Source organism: Euprymna scolopes, chromosome 17 (genome assembly GCF_053919585.1).
Source record: "Euprymna scolopes isolate OS-2025 chromosome 17, ASM5391958v1, whole genome shotgun sequence".
NCBI lineage: Eukaryota > Metazoa > Mollusca > Cephalopoda > Sepiida > Sepiolidae > Euprymna > Euprymna scolopes.
Window position 1 is genome coordinate 109,940,322 of NC_136498.1, and position 18,538 is coordinate 109,958,859.

At 29.9% G+C, this 18,538-nt stretch overlaps 1 protein-coding gene across 2 annotated transcripts in view; it reads right to left on the reverse strand.

Moving 5' to 3' along the window:
* LOC145296875 (E3 ubiquitin-protein ligase RNF220-like) overlaps positions 1-18,538 on the reverse strand; it is a 349,495-nt gene that overhangs the window by 4,875 nt on the left and 326,082 nt on the right. For both annotated transcript variants that reach the window (XM_080143010.1, XM_080143009.1), the window contains 5 exons: positions 16,487-16,573; positions 12,679-12,725; positions 8,385-8,466; positions 3,720-3,831; positions 1,680-1,754 (listed from right to left, as the gene is read on the reverse strand). In XM_080143010.1, the coding sequence (XP_079999136.1) occupies positions 1,680-1,754; positions 3,720-3,831; positions 8,385-8,466; positions 12,679-12,725; positions 16,487-16,573 (403 nt within the window). The remainder of the gene's footprint in view (positions 1-1,679; positions 1,755-3,719; positions 3,832-8,384; positions 8,467-12,678; positions 12,726-16,486; positions 16,574-18,538) is intronic.

The following is an 18,538-nucleotide window of genomic DNA, read 5'->3' on the forward strand; positions in this document are numbered from 1 at the left end:
AATATTAGGTACAATATAATGTTCAGTAAACAATTGGCTCTGTAATAATAAATACAAAATTTGCACGAACTAAAATATATTTAATAATATTATATGATCCAGCAAGACTGGGTGTCTTCCGGCTAGTTACCGAATAAGGTTTCAAATGGTTTCAATAGTGATGGGATAATACCGATATTTCCCCCCCCCCCCCCGATTCCGATACAATTACCGATTCCGTGCTAAATTACTGATTCTGATTCATTATAAATCTCTAACTATTTAACTATAAGATTGTTATTTTCCCCGATTTTCGTAATATGCAGATATTTTCCTTGTGAAGGATGATCGATCGATTTTAGCTTTATTTTATTTTAGTTGGTATTTTAAAATCAATAAATACTTACTATTTTATAATTATTACCAGAAGATTTTACTTAACAACAACAAAAAAAAAAAACTCATAAAAAAGAGAATTAAAAAAATCGTTTTGGCATCAGAAAATAGGCACCAATTTTTCCGATTCCAATACCGCCAAATTTTCCGATTTTTCCGAGTCATTGTCCCAACACTAGTTTCAATGTGTATTCACTTTAGAAACAAACTGAATAAGTTCAGAAATAATGATAAAAAAGAGAAAAGAATGTACATTTTTTAAGTCTATTTAATTAAATATTTAGAATTTGATCTGTATATTTATATCAGGTCGGTAAAAAAGTTTTTGTCTGTGTATAGAAGGTGCATTTTAAATCATTTTCTTTTATTTCATGTATATTATTATTACTTAAACATATCACCATGATTAATGGATCAGTTTTGCTTTCACATTATTAAAGCATTACAAATATTTTTTCCGCAATATTCTCGTACATGTCAACTCAAAAACGAACTTCTTTGATCAGCAGAAAGTCATCTTCCATCATGATAATGCTCATCCTTACAAAACATTACTGACCAAAGATCTTCTAGGAGGATTTCGTTGTGGAAACTTTGTGTCAGCCGTCATATTCTTCTGATCTAGCTCCCTCAGAGCATCACTTATTTTGAGAATTACATTACAAAACCATTTAGATGGCTTTAGGTTAATGTCACAAGAAGAGATTGTAAACAAGTTGGATTCATACTTCACATCATAACCTAAAGAATTTTACATAAACTCGTTGAAAGATGAAATCAAGTTATAGAAAGAAAGCAAACGTCACTATTGTTCTGAATAGAGATTTTCAAAAACAGTTTTTTTTGTTTTTTTTTTCAAGATAAAATTTTCAACCAGCAAAAACTTTTGCACCGACCTAAAAAAAAATATACCAAACACATCCAAAACCTACTAGATAACTACCACTATTCATTTTTCTTTGATTTGAACCAAAAATTTATAAACTGTAACAATTCCTTCAAGACATTCTTGCAAATTAGATAGACACACTGAAAAAAAAGAGTCACTCTTTCTCTAGATGCTCACAGTGACATTACGAAATATTAGAGAATGGTTGAATTAACATAGAGTTAGAGACAGACAGAAGAAGTTTATAAACAGCTAAGAGAAAGAAATTAGCAACTTGTTCGGTTAATTTTAAATTATGGTTAATTTAAACAATTAAAACAAATGATCCTAAACATAACTCAATTCTAGAACTAAGCAGGATTCTGTCAACAGACAAAAAACTACACGTTTGAGGAGCGACTTTTTGCATACTTACCAACGTCTTCAACCAACATTGTTCGCAATGCACATGCCAGCACTGGACAGACGTTAGCGGCACCTTGTAAGATTCCTTAGCATGGAAAGAAAGGAAGAAAAAAAAAAAAAAAAAACATAAGATCAAATTGCAAAGTTTGAAAGAAATGAACAAAAAAAAAAAAAAAAGATGAGACAATTCTATTTGTTTTCATGTCAATTTAAAAAAAAAAAAAAAGATGAGACAATTCTATTTGTTTTCATGTCAATTTAAAAAAAAAAAAAAAGATGAGACAATTCTATTTGTTTTCATGTCAATTTAAAAATAAAAAAAAAAGATGAGACAATTCTATTTGTTTTCATGTCAATTTAAAAAAAAAAAAAAAGATGAGACAATTCTATTTGTTTTCATGTCAATTTAAAAAAAAAAAAAGATGAGACAATTCTATTTGTTTTCATGTCAATTTAAAAAAAAAAAAAAAAAGATGAGACAATTTTATTTGTTTTCATGTCAATTTAAAAAAAAAAAAAAAAGATGAGACAATTCTATTTGTTTTCATGTCAATTTAAAAAAAAAAAAAAAGATGAGACAATTCTATTTGTTTTCATGTCAATTTAAAAAAAAAAAAAAAAGATGAGACAATTCTATTTGTTTTCATGTCAATTTAAAAATAAAAAAAAAAGATGAGACAATTCTATTTGTTTTCATGTCAATTTAAAAAAAAAAAAAAAGATGAGACAATTCTATTTGTTTTCATGTCAATTTAAAAAAAAAAAAAGATGAGACAATTCTATTTGTTTTCATGTCAATTTAAAAAAAAAAAAAAAGATGAGACAATTTTATTTGTTTTCATGTCAATTTAAAAAAAAAAAAAAAAGATGAGACAATTTTATTTGTTTTCATGTCAATTTTAAAAAAAAAAAAAAAGATGAGACAATTTTATTTGTTTTCATGTCAATTTAAAAAAAAAAAAAAAAAAGATGAGACAATTTTATTTGTTTTCATGTCAATTTAAAAAAAAAAAAAAAAGATGAGACAATTTTATTTGTTTTCATGTCAATTTAAAAAAAAAAAAAAGAAAGAAAAATCCCCTAAATTTAAGCTTTTTGGTTTCATGCATTAATCCCAAGCTTTTTTTATTTTTACTCTTCCCTGCCACACAAAAGATATACTGCCAATTAGAATATAAAGGGCTACTATTTAGGATCATGTCTAATAGGAGACTGTAGGGAATTGAGCAGCAAGATGTCTGTTCACATTATATCTAAACTCCAGGTTAGTAACGTCAGGGAAGCATGAAGCAAGGAGGGATTTCCAAAGTTTAGCAGTCTGAGACAAGAAACTATTATTAGAGTAAAACGCTTTCTAGAATTTAGAGACCTCAGCAGTGAAGGGGTGGGATTTTGCTGCTTGTTGGGTTAGTCAGCAGTATGTCAAGAGCCCAAAAGTACTAAAGTACTTGTAAAAGTGCTATGGGGATGCAACATTGCGCAATATGACAGAGGTTGGAGCTTATTAAATTTGAGACTCATTTTTTGGACCATGTCTAAGAGCGAGAAACTAATGGTGGAGTCCGCAATGATATACTTTCGTCTCCACTGGACACTATCACAGGGTTTAATTTTGCTAAATTGGCCAAAGATTTTCAGTTTTCAGAAAATATTTACCTCCCTTTTATTACAATTAGAACTCTCCATTTTTTTTTTTGTTTTAAAATCAAAACTCAATTTTCACTAATTGTCTTTGAAAACTATTTTCATTAATAATTTTTCTACCTTATTGTCTTTCGTAATTTTTGGATATGTTCATTACTGTGACATGGCAATTCAGTAGATACCAATGGTTTCAAATTCAATATTTCAATTTTTGCTGTTCTTCAGATGCTGCACTTCAATTTTTTGTTCTCTGTCAGTCGAGGAGAAATCCTTCACGACTGAGACAATTTTTATTTTTGTTCCTTTTCTCCACATTAAAAAAAACGACCCTGGTGTCTAACTCTGTCCCGTGGGGAGACATTGTAAATAGGAACAATAAATAAGAAGAACCAATATTCTTACTCACCATGCAAATCAGGCATTTGTGTTTCTCTTCTAACTTCCCCTCTTTCTCTTTCAGGCGACATTTTAAAGCTGAAATTATACTTTGAGAAGAACTATTCATATCTCGGGGGTCACTGAAAAGGTAAAGACATAAAATAATTAAAAAAAAACATTTTAACAAATAATAAAAATTACAGAAAATGATTAAAAAAAAAGATTTTTCAACACAAAGGGACACAACCATGCATGAAGAGTAGCCTCCCCTTGATTATTAACTATTTTGAGTTTTAGATAAAAAAAAAAGTGAGAACTTTTTCTTGGTTCAGGAATTATTTTTGTTCCAATCCAGCGTCCCTTGGTATGCAGAATACGAACCGTGTTGAAGTAATAACATTATCACTTAGAAACCTATTCTTAACATGGAGTAGCGAGGACGTTTTGTAACTACCCGCACTTTCACTAAACAATTTAATGAATAAAAGATACCATAAAAATTGAATTTAACTTGAAAATCTTAAGAAGCTGAACATGCAGAGTCCCCCTTCACAAGTAAAAAAAATTACTTTCACCATGACTAATGTTTGCGCAAAATTTCCGAAAAATCCAACGTGTGGTTATTGAGAAAAGTGCAAACAAACAAACAGACGAACGGGAGTGAATTCCTTTGTCACCAACAATCTTTCTTTTGTTGTGAAAAAAAATAGCATGGTGCATAAATTGCATAAGTATCTGTTCCTTTTTGGAAAGACGGTGGGATGAGTAAATAAGAATTATCACTTTGTGATATAGTTAATATTATTAACCAATCATAAAATGCATACTTCTTAATCTATGTATTACTAAAATTGTGTAAGCAATTCTCATGTGTTTGTATCTGTGTGTGCATTTTGTGCCATTATGTAACTTATATATTTTTTATATACTCTTAATTATTTACTGAAATAAAAAAAAAATAGTGCAAAATAACAAAACAAACTTTTTAAAAAATCTTTTCTTTTTTTTTTTAAAAAAAGATTTGTTTTTAGAATTAAACTTATTAAAAAAACAAAAACACAGAAAATCTTTATTATGTATATATTCGTCACAAAACAAAAATGTCATATTCCAAAAATTACATAAATTGATCAAGTACTATTTTTGTTTAACTAAGAAAATCAAATTTTATGACTAAGTAAGGTATAGTCTTTTGATCGTCCATGATATATAAATAATGGGGAGACAACTTAATTTGAACTATCGAGATCAAAATCAGCTACTATTTTAGTATTAAAATTGCTAAAATCAAAATACTTGAGTTTTGGAATATAACATCTTCGTTCCGTGATGAGTACATATGTCATAAAGATTTTTCTGTATTTTTCTCATTTTTAAATTAAGTGTAATTGTAAATAAGCACCAAATTCAATCCACCAGAATACATTTTGATTGCTTTGTAAGAAGCCAGGCATGTTGATAAAAATAGTTGATGTTAATAAAAATAAATAGTTAATAATAATGACTGAAAATAAAAAAGGAGGGGCAGGTAATTAATTTGTCACCATTCGAAATTTTAACAATATTTGGGGGCCTTTAAACTGATGAATAGAACAAAACATTTTAGACATGTAAACTGGATTTTTAAAATTCTTAGCAAATCCTCACTTAATTAGATGATTGAAAGTTTTTTTTAATTTTACATTTAATCATTTTTTTAAATAGAAAAGATTAAAACAACAATTAGCAATATACAATTTTTTTTAACAATTTCGTTCAATTAATACCCAATTTGATTGAATTTAAATCTCAAAATCCTATTTAAAAAACAAAAACAAAAATAAAAGTACAGGACATTTTATATCTATATCTATATTCTTCAATTTGACAATAATCAATATTTATGATTGATCTGAATGTTTTACTGCAGTTTCATGGCTATCCATTCATCAGAAGCGAAGGGTTTTTTTTTTCTTCATATTATTCAACAATTTTATAGATTTGACTAAAAATTCTAAAGTGATAAAAAAAAAAAAAACTTTTTTTTTTTCAAATGTGGTATTATAGAATCCGAATAAAAATATTGTATGACGTAATTATTACTCTTTTATTGAATTGAATCTGCTTTGTGGATGCCTTGGGAAAAACAAACTCTAAAGGAGTAAACCCTGACAAAAAAAAAAAAAAAAAAGCTTGGAGTCCTGATATGCAGATGGTGAAGCACGGCAACGTTTTTCCGACAACTCCTGAAGCTGTGTTGGCTCTGACTGTATTGGCTTTTCATTCCATTGAATTTTGTCTACAATGCTGAGAACCGGTAACTGGGCAAACCTAGATCTTCTTATCACCCGCCGAAGCCTGTATCCGAGAGCAATCCAGCTTCGACTTTACAGCCACAGTAGATGCTATTGTGCACAAGACTGGATGCAGAACGCCATTGTCTCATTAGACAGAAGATTGCCACTATCATCTAAATACTTTATTTCTTTTAAATATTTAATGTGATTATAAATTTAAAATTTAACGCAAAATGCAATAAATTTAAAAGATGACTTAAACATTGTATAATAAAAAATTTTTGTTTTTAATCATTATTCAAATAATTAAGTAAATATTTGTATTCTTCGGATTATTCTGACTACTACTACTACTACTACTACTACTACTCCTCTCATCTTGGTTGTTATTTTCATAACATTTTGAACAATGACCTTCTTCAGGTACATCCTATCAAACTTGGGTACTTATATGGAATTTTGAACCAAAAGCTTTATTTAATCCACAGATGAAAATTGTTCTCGGTTTTTGTTTTTTTCCTTCATGAAAATCATTCCAGACAAAGCATATAGCCATTTGACATAAAAAGCTAAAATATATATATATAAAAAAAATAATAAAAAGTTTTATAAAAAAAGTTTTTTATTTTTTTCATAATATTATTTTGTATTCCTGCACGTCACCAATTGAAAACGAATAAAGAAAAGTTATCAGCTTTTATACTTTTCGTATTCTTTTTTATTCATATATATATATATATATATATATATATATATATATATATATATATAAAGTAAAAAATGGTCACACACTTTTTGAAGACACTTACTTTTAAAGTAAAATTTAAATGGGAATTTGAAAACTTTGAAGTGTCGAATATAATGGCAAAAGCATTTTTATTTACTGATTTTTTTTTATAAGTCCGATATTTCGCTATTACATAGCCTCATCAGGGTCGAAAGTCCGGTTCATGAATTTCTTTTTCTTTTTCTTCATTTTGGTGTTATGGCGAAGAGAAGAAAAAAAAAATCAGTAAATAAAAATGATTTCATCATTATATTCGACACTTCAAAGTTTTTTAAATTCCCATTTAAATTTTACTTTAAAAATAAGGGTCTTCAAAAAGTGTGTGACCATTTTTTTACTTTAAATCCCGCTCGAAACTGGAGCATTATACACTTGAATCCACCGGAACGGCACATAAATTTTCTTCTCTTCGCCATAACACCAAAATGAAGAAAAAGAAAAAGAAATTCACAAACTGGACTTTCGACCCTGATGAGGCTATGTATTAGCAAAATATCGGACTTACAAAAAAAAATCAGTAAATAAAAATGATTTTATCATCATATTCGACACTTCAAAGTTTTCAAATTCCCATTTAAATTTTATATATATATATATATATATATATATATATATATATATATATATATATATATATATATATATATAACTACTTCATTTACTTACATAAACCTAATATACGAAAGTATAGATTTATGCGTAAACTTTAAGTATTTACTTCAAAAGTGCTCAATACGTAGGTAGAGCTAGTTAGTAATTTATAAAATATATATCGCGATTAAGCTACACTGAATATTCTGCGTTTCATCCACTATAGGATTCGTCAGGCTTAATCGCCATATATATTTTATAAATTACTATATATATATATATATATATATATATATATACTTCAAGGTCTAAAACTAACCAATGACAAGTGTGAGATGGATAGATTCTGACCCCCCCCCCTCAAACAACAATTCTTTCTTCTTTGTCAGAAATATTGCTTACAGAATGTGAGGACTAAAGGACAAAATAAGAGATGCTAGAGTCAGGAGGTGGCTTAAAATAAATACAAAGTCTACTTTCTATCAACCATGATTATTATTCTTAATTATTATCATCTGCAGTAAGTATTGAACCTTCAACCTTCAGAAGAGTATTATTAGAGCTGATTACGAATCAAAACGGTAATACAGTAGAACCCTGGGACACGATATTAAAAATTAGTAACAAAATACAGTACAGTATAAAATACACATGTATATAATCAAATAACATCATAAATAACACTATAAGGCAGGGCAAATACCATAATCAGGGACCGGAAAACATATTCCACATCGTAACCTGAAAAGCAAGTACCCCAGGGCCACAGTATCCTGGGGTTCTACTGTATCATTAAAAAATTGGTTTTGTGATAAAATTGATGAAATATTCTCGATTACCCCACACAAACACAGACACACACGTGAAGTCATCTCATAATTTTATTAATATAGCAACAAATTTGAAAATGATTATATTTTTACATTCAATAAAAAAAATCCTGTGAAAATTCAATTATTTCTTTATAAAAAGCAAACAAGAAATCATTGTAGGTGTGAAAAAAAAAATTACATTTTTGTGAATTAATTTGAAAACTTACACAGATGGATTTTCTACATCCGAATTTTGATTAAATGACGAATGAGAATTGCTTGGATTTGTTTCATAACTGGATTCAGAAACTGAAAAGAAAAAAAACTTTTAACAGGAATTGACAAATACAAAATATTCAAACTCATTAGAGATTAATTTTAATGTAAATTTTAGGACCAAATATACTTTCAGCACTCCAATTATTCTATTAACAAGCTAACACTGATCATACATCATATATATATATATATATATATATATATATATATATATATATATATATATATATATATATATATCAGCAGAAAGATCCGATGTTGACAGGGATTGAATGACGATCAACAAATGTTTCACACTCCCATATTTTTATTGTCATTGAAATCCGTGAAATTGCTCATTTTCAATCAAATCAATTAATTGCCTACTCTAGTTAGGGACCCATCGCGGTGCATCAAGAGGAAGCTTCATATGCCTTTCTGCAGTGACAGTTCACAATACATTACAGTCTACATTTCTATTCATTTTATGAATTCATTTTTATGTAATGGCTTGAATTAAAGTTTAAAATGCAAAAATCAATAAAAAAAAAAAACAATCATTTTAAACGCACACCTGACATATCAAAAACTTACTGTTGATTTTATATGCCTTGCTTTTTGGCTTGTGTGGTAATAAAACTTCTCAAATTTGTGATGTTAGACTGTGTAAACTGTTAACTTTGGTCAAAATTGCCAGTTCCTTCTTTCATTGGATTTTTTCAATTATTCATTCTTATCAAACACATTCCGATACAAAACCTATCTAAGAAACTGCCAAGCAAATAAATTACCTCTGTGTAAAATTTAATAAAAATTATCCCAACCGTTTTCGAATCCATAGAGAACACACACAAAGTTCCTTTTACATAATAGTATAGAAGATATATGAACAATAATATGTACTTAGTTTTAACATTTAACTGCAGTTGCATCATGTTATACAAAAGTCAGAACTGAAGTATGTCTTTGGGGCGCTTTCTCATTATAATAGCAAAATTCGAAAATGGAAATATTGAATTTCAAGTAAAACTAACTTAATTGTCATGTCGAATTTAGTAACATATCCAAAAAATTACAAAAAACAATTGGATAGAAAATTAATTATTAATGAAAATAGTTTTCAAAATAAATTTCATGTTTATACATAAACTAGCATTTCATCCCAGCGTTGTCCAGGTGTTTGGAGGTGTATGTTTGAAAAAAAAAAAAAAAAGTCAATTTTTTTAACTTTGATCCCTATTATGACCCCTTAACATTTATTGTTTTGGGCTCAAATCAAGTTATCAAGTTAGATCCATGTCCAAGGAACCTATATATAAGATTTTAAGTGTTTAGAACCAAAATTGTCAGAGGAGTTTGGTAGAGTTCTCAAAGGGGTGCTAGTGCACTTACTGATCCGCGCTATTTTTTTAAATCGTATTTCCAAGTTTAATTAAAGTTTTATGATGTGTTTTTTATTCAATTGTAAGGTTAAATTATAGAATAGGTACAAAACACCCTCCCATGTTAAGAATGGCTTTTTAAATAATAACGTTATTATTTCAGCACGGATCAATAAGTGCACTAGTACCCTCAAATCATTGAATTTTAACCTCTTAACAGTCAAATTTCTGGCCGAAAATTGATCACAAAGATTTTCCCAAATCTCAGTACCCTGTATATCAAATTTCGAGTCTGTAGACTGAAAATTGACAGGGTTATTGTGTAGGGAAATGTACACAGACACACACACACAGATACGTTCACTTTTATAGATATATATAGATACGCAACATGAAGTCAGGAGAAGTAACTGCAGTCCATCTTGTTACAATTAATGGTGAATATCACCCATTCATCAAAATATTTTTTATTTTTTAAGAAAAAAATAAAAGTAAAAACTAAACGATCTGCTTAATATTGTAATTTGAAGTGTCTAAGTACATTTGGGAACAAAATCAGAGTGAAGATGATTATGTCCTGGTTGAGGTTCGAACTCAAGAGAGAAAGAAAGTGAAATTAATATCTTCTTTTTTTCCCCAATGCATTATCTATTTATACTATTTTAAAAAAATACAGTAATATTTGACTAATTGCGACATGACAAAACAATGGTATCTATTTACTTCTTATGTCAATTTTAACTAAAAACAATTATATTTACTTGAATATAATTGTTTTTAGTTAAAATCGACGGGAGAAGTAAATAATAGATACAATTGTTTTTTTTTAAGAAATTTCATTTTTTTGACCCTCAGATTTCATTTTTGACCCTCAGATTTCATTATTATAACGAAGAAGCACAGTCTTTTTTTTCATATTATTTTGGTACTTCAAGGGAACCGGAGACGGGGGGGGGGTATCACAAATAGAAATTCATTTATTGTTCTATCATTCTTATTTGTCTTTTTTTTGTGTGTTATAAAGTCAAATTATACTTTTATTAACCTTACACACACACACACACACACACACACATCCCATAATTTCTGTCTTAACATGAAGACTGGTAAAACATTTAAAAATCACTATCTCTACTCACATATAAAAAGCACTTTGTATGTGTGTGTGTGAGTTTGTTCCTTATGAACTCTGAAACAGCTGAGCCAATTTCTTTTTGAAATTTCACACAAATGTACTTTATGTTTCTGGCAGTGTTTTTAGATAGGTTATGTGTCTGAATGCCTCCGATCAGTATCAAAAATCGATAATCGAGAAAATCTTATTAAAGAAGGAACACGCCAAGAAAGTTAACACCTGTATACAGTCTAACATCATAAGTGCATTTGAGAAGTTTCATCACCGCACAAGCAGCAGAGCCAGGCATATAAAATCAACAGTAAGTTCTTTAATAAGACAGGGGCATGTTTGAAATGAATGTTTCTGCTTAGAGCACAATTGAACCATGATACTTGAGTTTTGCATTTTAAACTTTAAGGCATTATATAGAGATAATTTTAGAAAATAAATAGTACAGTCTAAACTGCAATGTGGAAAGGCATGTAAAGCTTCCTTTTGGTGCACCACGGTGGGTTCCCAGCTAGAGCAGGCAATCAATCGATTTGATCGAAAATAAGTGCTTTCACTGATTACAATGACAATAAAAGTATTGGAAGTATTGAATATTCATTGATCTTCATTCAATCCTGGGCAACGTCAGTTCTCCCTGTGAGTTTATTATAAAAATGAAGTACTTTGTCTGTCCTAGAGTCATAAACCACCAAAAATACAGTTACAAACCATAACATATTCTGATTTAGTATTTAGACTTCAAGTAGATAAATAAAAAACAAAATGACTAATATTCACTAGTTTTAGTCATCAAGTATCAAATATGATTGTGAAGTCATAAAAAATGTTTATTCAGTCAGGAAATTAAGAGAAATAATTCTATGGATAGTCATAAAATGATTCCCCCTGAACCAACTTTACAAGAATCGGGGTGGATTGACTTTTTAAGATGTTCACAATTTCTTTTTTTAATCAATCTAGTTGTATTCACTTGATATTGTTTTAGTGTATTTAATTGCAATATTTAAAAAAAAAAAAAAGAAATTTTTTTTTTTTCATAAATATATCGTTTTTATTTTCTCTAAAATATTTTATATTCCTATAAAAGGGAAATAATTCTGTATAGACCAATACAAAGTAAGATGCCGGCTATTTTTAAACAATTCCGACCCGAACAAAGTATTTTCTGAGAAAAATTAAATCAAATTTTATTCTTTTTAACAACATGCTGAATGTAAACGTATTAATGACAAAGAAACAATAAAACACCTGACTTTACTTTTTGCATTAGATTGTTTTGTTTTTTTTTCTTTTAAAAAATGAGAATCATTTTCTCGGCTGGGAGGTGATAGCTGTCTAGTGGTTAATGACACGGACTGATGACCTGGATGTTCCAAGTCCAAATCTAGTTGTTCCACAAAACAATCACTTCCTCTTATGATGTTGGAAACCTTCATGTGGTCCCTCCCATAATCCCTTATGCCTTTCTAGAAAGAATTCTGACGAGAAAACTATCGGGGAAACCAATGCCTGCAATAGAATCTTTGGATTTATATCATATGATGATGATTTTCTCGACTGAAAATGTATTTTTTTTATTATTCAACTAAATAAACAGAATTAAACTGATTCAATTAAAAAACAAACAACAAGAAAGTGAAAAAAATTTCAATTCTAATATAAAAAGAAAAAAATAATCATTTCAAATGATAAATTATAAAAATTTATTTAACAAAAAATACAAAATAACAAAATAAAATCCATTTGACTTACCGGTTTCTCTTTCGCTAGAAGTTTCTGCCGATGGTCCAACTGCTCCACTAAAAAAAAAAAAAAAAAAAAAAATTGAAAATTTACAGATTTAAAATAAAAGATATTCTTTAACATTTTTGTTTTTTTAGAAAAAGCTAGCATGGCTCCAAGTCTCAATCTCCCGATATTACAGAAAAAATAAAAGTAAAAACTAAACAATCTGTTTAATATTGTAATTTAAAGTGTTTTAGTACATTAGGGAACAAAATCAGAGCAAAGATAATTATGTCCCGATTGAGGTTCAAACTCAGGAGAGAAAGAAAGTGAAACTAACATTCTTTTTTTTTGTTCAGTCTACTATCTATTTATATACTATTTTTCCAAAAAAAAAAATGCATGCATTTTACAAATCTTCTGAGGTGGATCAATCATTTTTTGAAAGAATTTAAACTATAGTCAAATATTTGAGTAATGTCATGTCTGGCTGGGCTAAGATTTGGGCATGTGCTATCCGAAGATTAGTACTTCATAAAAAATCATATGGATCATTTTATTAGTGGGACCATCTATATGTCAGTCTTGGGACATATTTAGTTAGTCATTAGAAATTATTACTTAAAAATAATATTCTCATCTGTAATTGCAGCTATTTTAAAAATAACTAGCAAGCTACATGGTGTCACCCAGGATCCTAATTTCCCTAATTTACAGAAAAAAAAAAGGAAAAACTAAAAGATCTGTTTAATATTTTAATTTTAAATATCTAAGTTCATTTTGGGACAAAATTCAGAGTAAAAATAATTATTTTATTTGAACACACATTGGCATCTCTTGGTTGATAAGCTTCTTATTTACTGATACCTACATCTCTTGTGTTTTCAACTTGGAAATTGTTACTTGAATACATGTTGACATCTCTTGGTTGATAAGATTCTCATTCATGGCTACCTACATCCCTTGGGTTTTCAACTTAGAAATTTTTACTTGAATATCGAATCTGATGAGGTTTGAACTGACAATTTTTCTCCCATAGTACAGGAAGTTATTACTTATAAATAACATAGATTACAGAAAAGAAATTGATAGCAAAAATTTAACAATATTGTAATTTGAAATGTCTATGCTTATTTTGGGACAAAATCAAAGTAACAAAATAATGATGCCCCAAGTGAGGTTTGAACTCACAAACTTTAAGAATGACAAGGTAACCAATTGACCACAGCAGCAGGTATGAAATTGATATTAAATACATGACCCAAACAGCCTTCCCCTCTATCTCTCTCTTGTTAGATTCGAGAGTTGATCGAACGCAAAGACAACAAAATCATCATATTTGATCTAATGTCCACTTTTCATACTGACATGTGTTGAACAGCTTTAAAAAATTCCAAAACTAATCTTATTTCGTTTTTGAAATGAGGATTGGTTATTCGTTAAAATTGAAACCAAAAACATTTAGTGCTCTAGCTACATTCCCTACTGATGGAGCTGTCGAGTGATACATAAAAAAGATTTAATATTAAACGACTTCAAGAGATGAATTGAATTTGGGCATGCACAGAAAGAAGTAAAAAATGTTGTAAAGTAAAAATGAACATTGCAACTTACCAATATATGTCTGTATGCATTATTTATCCATCCAAACAAAGATTTTACTCATCACAAGCCATCCTTGGTGTATGATTACTAGTTCCTGTCCATTTCAGTGTTATGTGACCAGTAGTTTAAAAGTTTATTGGTTAAACATTTACACATAGACACACACACACACACACACACACACACACACACACACACACACACACAGCTGTTTTATTTATGTAGATTGCATCACTAACACAGTGTGGTTCAAGAATCATTTAGTGATCTCCCTTGGACCATACTAGCTTATAAGAGAATGCACTTTCTTGTTCCAGAAGTTAAAAATGTATCTAATTCCATAAATAGGAGGAATACAGAACCAGATCTTTTTCTCTAATTTTGGTTTGAATGCCCAAGCCAGCAGCTGCTATCATGACAGTTTTTATTTTTTTTTTTACAAAGGGCTCACCACTTATCAAGGGCCAGAGGCCACTCGAGGATAAGGGTTAATAAGTGTACAGTGATCAATGGGACAATGACGTAGTAATTGTTAGTAGTGGAAATTTGATAAATTGGATTACTTAAGGGGACAGTGCATCAAGAACTTGTTTACGTTGGACTTGATAGCGACCATATTATAGTCAGCCAGAAAGCAGGCAAGCACTTTCTGATCAAGTAAAAAGACTTCCAGACAACAGTAATAGTCTCTCAACTCTGTGATAGGCACCTTCCACCTACACCGTCCGTACCACAAAAAAATAAAAAAATTAAAAATTGAAGTATCAGATGCTATGTCACGATGTTAAAGGACTTGTGGTCCTAGTTCATGGATATGGGCTAAAATTTTAAGATGTGCTATCAAGATTAGTACTAGTATTAGAAATAGATTCCTGTACTTAGGGAGAAAATTTGTGAGTTCAAACCTCACTTGGGGCATCATTATTTTGTCTCAAAATAAAATTAAACATTTCATATTACCATATTGTTTTAATTTTTGCTATCAATTTCTTTTCTGTAATCTATCTTATTTATAAGTAATAGCTTCCTGTACTTTGGGAAAAAAAATTGTCAGTTCAAACCTCATCAGGATTGTAATTATTTTCACTCTGATTTTGTCTCAAAATGAACTTAGATATTTAAAATTAAAATATTAAACAGATCTTTTAGTTGTTTCCCTTTTTTTTCTGTAATTTAAGAAAATTAGGATCCTGGGTGACGGTGACACTACATAGCTTGCTAGTTATTTTTGAAAATAGCTGCAATTACAGATGAGAATATTATTTTTAAGTAATAATTTCTAATGAATAACTAAATATGTCCCAAGACTGACATATAGATGGTCCCACTAACAAAATGATCCATATGATTTTTATGAAGTACTAATCTTCGGATAGCACATGTCCAAATTTTAGCCCAGCTGGACATTGTGACATGGCTCAAATATTTGACTATAGTTTAAATTCTTTCAAAAAATGATTGATCCACCTCAGAAGATTTGTAAAATGCATGCATTTTTTTTTTTAAATAGCATAAATAGATAGTGGACTGGAAAAAAAGGACATTAGTTTCGCTTTCTTTCTCTCCTGAGTTTGAACCTCAATTGGGACATGAGGCAAGAACGACACCACACGTTATCCAAATACACAAAAGGAGTTTTTAATTACACAAACATTTTAGTATTGTTGAAATTTTATACAATATTTAACTGATCCAGGGGTGGGGGGTTAAGAATCAAATGAACTAAAATCGAAAACAACACAAAAAGCTATATACGAAAAAATGAGTAACGAAAAATGGGAAAAGAAAAGAAAGGAAAAGCAAAAATGCAAAGATATCATAATGAAAAAACAAGTTGCTGAGAAGTAGGGATAGGGTGTGTGTGAGGAGTGTCCGAGGGTTGGGGGTAACCAGGATGGGGTTATTATAAATAGATACTAATCTGCAGATAAGAAAAAATATTGAATGACGATTATTTATTGACTGCACTTTTTGGGACCAAACATCACATCTTTCTTATTGTATTAAGACAATTAATGTATTGTTTCTTCAGCAATTTGTACATCATGTCAAGTACCATCTCTCGTACGCTCGAGTCCAACAAACTATGTGAGAATGTTTACATGTAAATCCAACCCTTTCTTAATAATTAAATTGAAATGACTTGATCGGAAGGTCTGGATTCGCAATTTTTACATGAAACGGAGAAGCATTTACCGAATTGTTAATAGAGAAGATCCTCTCTACTTACCCAAGAATGGCACCTCTCAGCGCTTGTCTTTGCCTATTTTCCTCAGGTTCGTCGACTGAACATGGAATCACATCAACTTCACTGTATCTGTTGATGATGGTTAAAGACAACACCAGTAGACAATCAAAGGGAGGTAACTTTGCATGGACGAATACAGAATTATGACTCTTTTTTTTAAGATGATGGCCACTTAAAAATAATTCATACATTTCTGGAAAGTATTTAATCAAATGACATTTTATTCTTAACAACATGCTCTCACGATCCTTAAGAAAAACTGATGCATGCAATTCATTAAGAAAACAGAAAATCAAATTTTATTTTTTTTTGTTTTTTTCTTTGTGATTTGATTTTCATTTTTGAAGATTTCCTTTTTTGTTTAATCTTCCATATGGATTGCATTTAAAAAATTCTTTGAGACTTATAAAAAACTTGACAAGTAGGCTCTATCAGAAATCCCTTTATACAAATATTCAGTGCTTGTCCAGAATTCCCCCTAATTAAAAAACAAAACTACAGAAGAATTTTTCATTAAATTTTTTCTGTAAATTTGTTTCTTTATTTAATTCTGAACAACAAACAAATATTATCCTCTTATGTACAGATTATTTTACTCGAGTGGCAGTGGGGACTTCTGGAGTTGTATGCACTTGATCGATTGCATTCCTTTATAAAATTGATAAAATTCCTTAATAAAATTGTATCTGGATTAAAGCTCTTGTAGTATGCCCCACCACTTTTCCATTGTTGTTAGCCACACAGCAAGCAATGCTGAGAAGAAAATATTTAGCCATTATATTTCTCACTCTTTCTGTCCCCCTCCAGCTACGGTTTTAATCATATTATTACTTGTGATAATATTTCCTTTTTCTTAAAATGAACAATTTCAACTGACATTACGGTTCTGGATTTTTTAGATAAGGATTAATTATTTGCATTATTTGGATTCTTCGGATTACTGTTCTCATCTTGAGTGTTATTTTCACCTGTGGATACGTAGTGCAGAAGATGGAGTACTTGGTAAAATTCAGTTGTAAAAGTTAGTCTTTTCAAGGTTTAAACATGTGATACTCAAAATATAATTATGAATTACTTAGGACTTCTAACTAGTCATGGCTGACAGAATGAGAGCATGGTACCCTCATGGATTAAATGAAGTGTTCTGTTTGTAATTTTGTGCAGATTCTTGAGTTCGAGAGAAAAATATTGTAGCTGTAGGAGCAGATATACTCACGGCTTAAAATTTTGAAACTGTTTTGTTTTGTAACATCATTGCTGATTGGTTATAGCAGTCAACTTCCTTTCTGGCTTGTCCAATCAAAGACTAGTTCTCAAGCTAGCTGATCATGTGACTGAGTTTTTAAAAGGTTAAATACACAGCAATTCTCTCTCTTTCTTCCTGGCTCTCATATACATCATTTTCCTCTGCTAAGGCACAACTTTACCTGGGCCGTTTGGACCAAGGGTTAACGAGAAGACAAACAAGCCAACCTGGCTATCCCCGCACTTTAATCTTTTTCCCCTATAGCACTCTCTAATCTTTTGTCCCCGTCCATACATGGACACACGCTTTGACTACGAACTTCAACACGTATCCATGAACTCTCTCTTTCAATAGGTCTGTCTAATCTTTCATCTACATTCATACATATTCACCTTTCTATAATTTTAACACTTTTTCATACAAGTCATACTAAGGGAGATAATCAATAAAGTTGTTTTTAAATGTTAGAATGAGACTCGTTTTTTTTCTATTCTACAATACACCTGAATAAGATCGAAGGTAACATCAACCAAAATGTGAAAATAACACTCAAGATAAGAGTTAGTTAGTTGTGGTAGTCCATCCATATGGATGACGTCTTCATTGTTTTGTTTTTTTAATTGACTCTGTGACCAAGTTGATGACTGAAACCTGATGTATGATCTACACTGCTTCGCACGGATCGAGCACAGTAAGACAGGATTTGGGTTGTGATGGTGAGTAGCCGCCGCTCGTTAGTGCCTCAGAGTGTGATGCTCTATAGCTGCTCACTCATGCTCGTTGTTGAA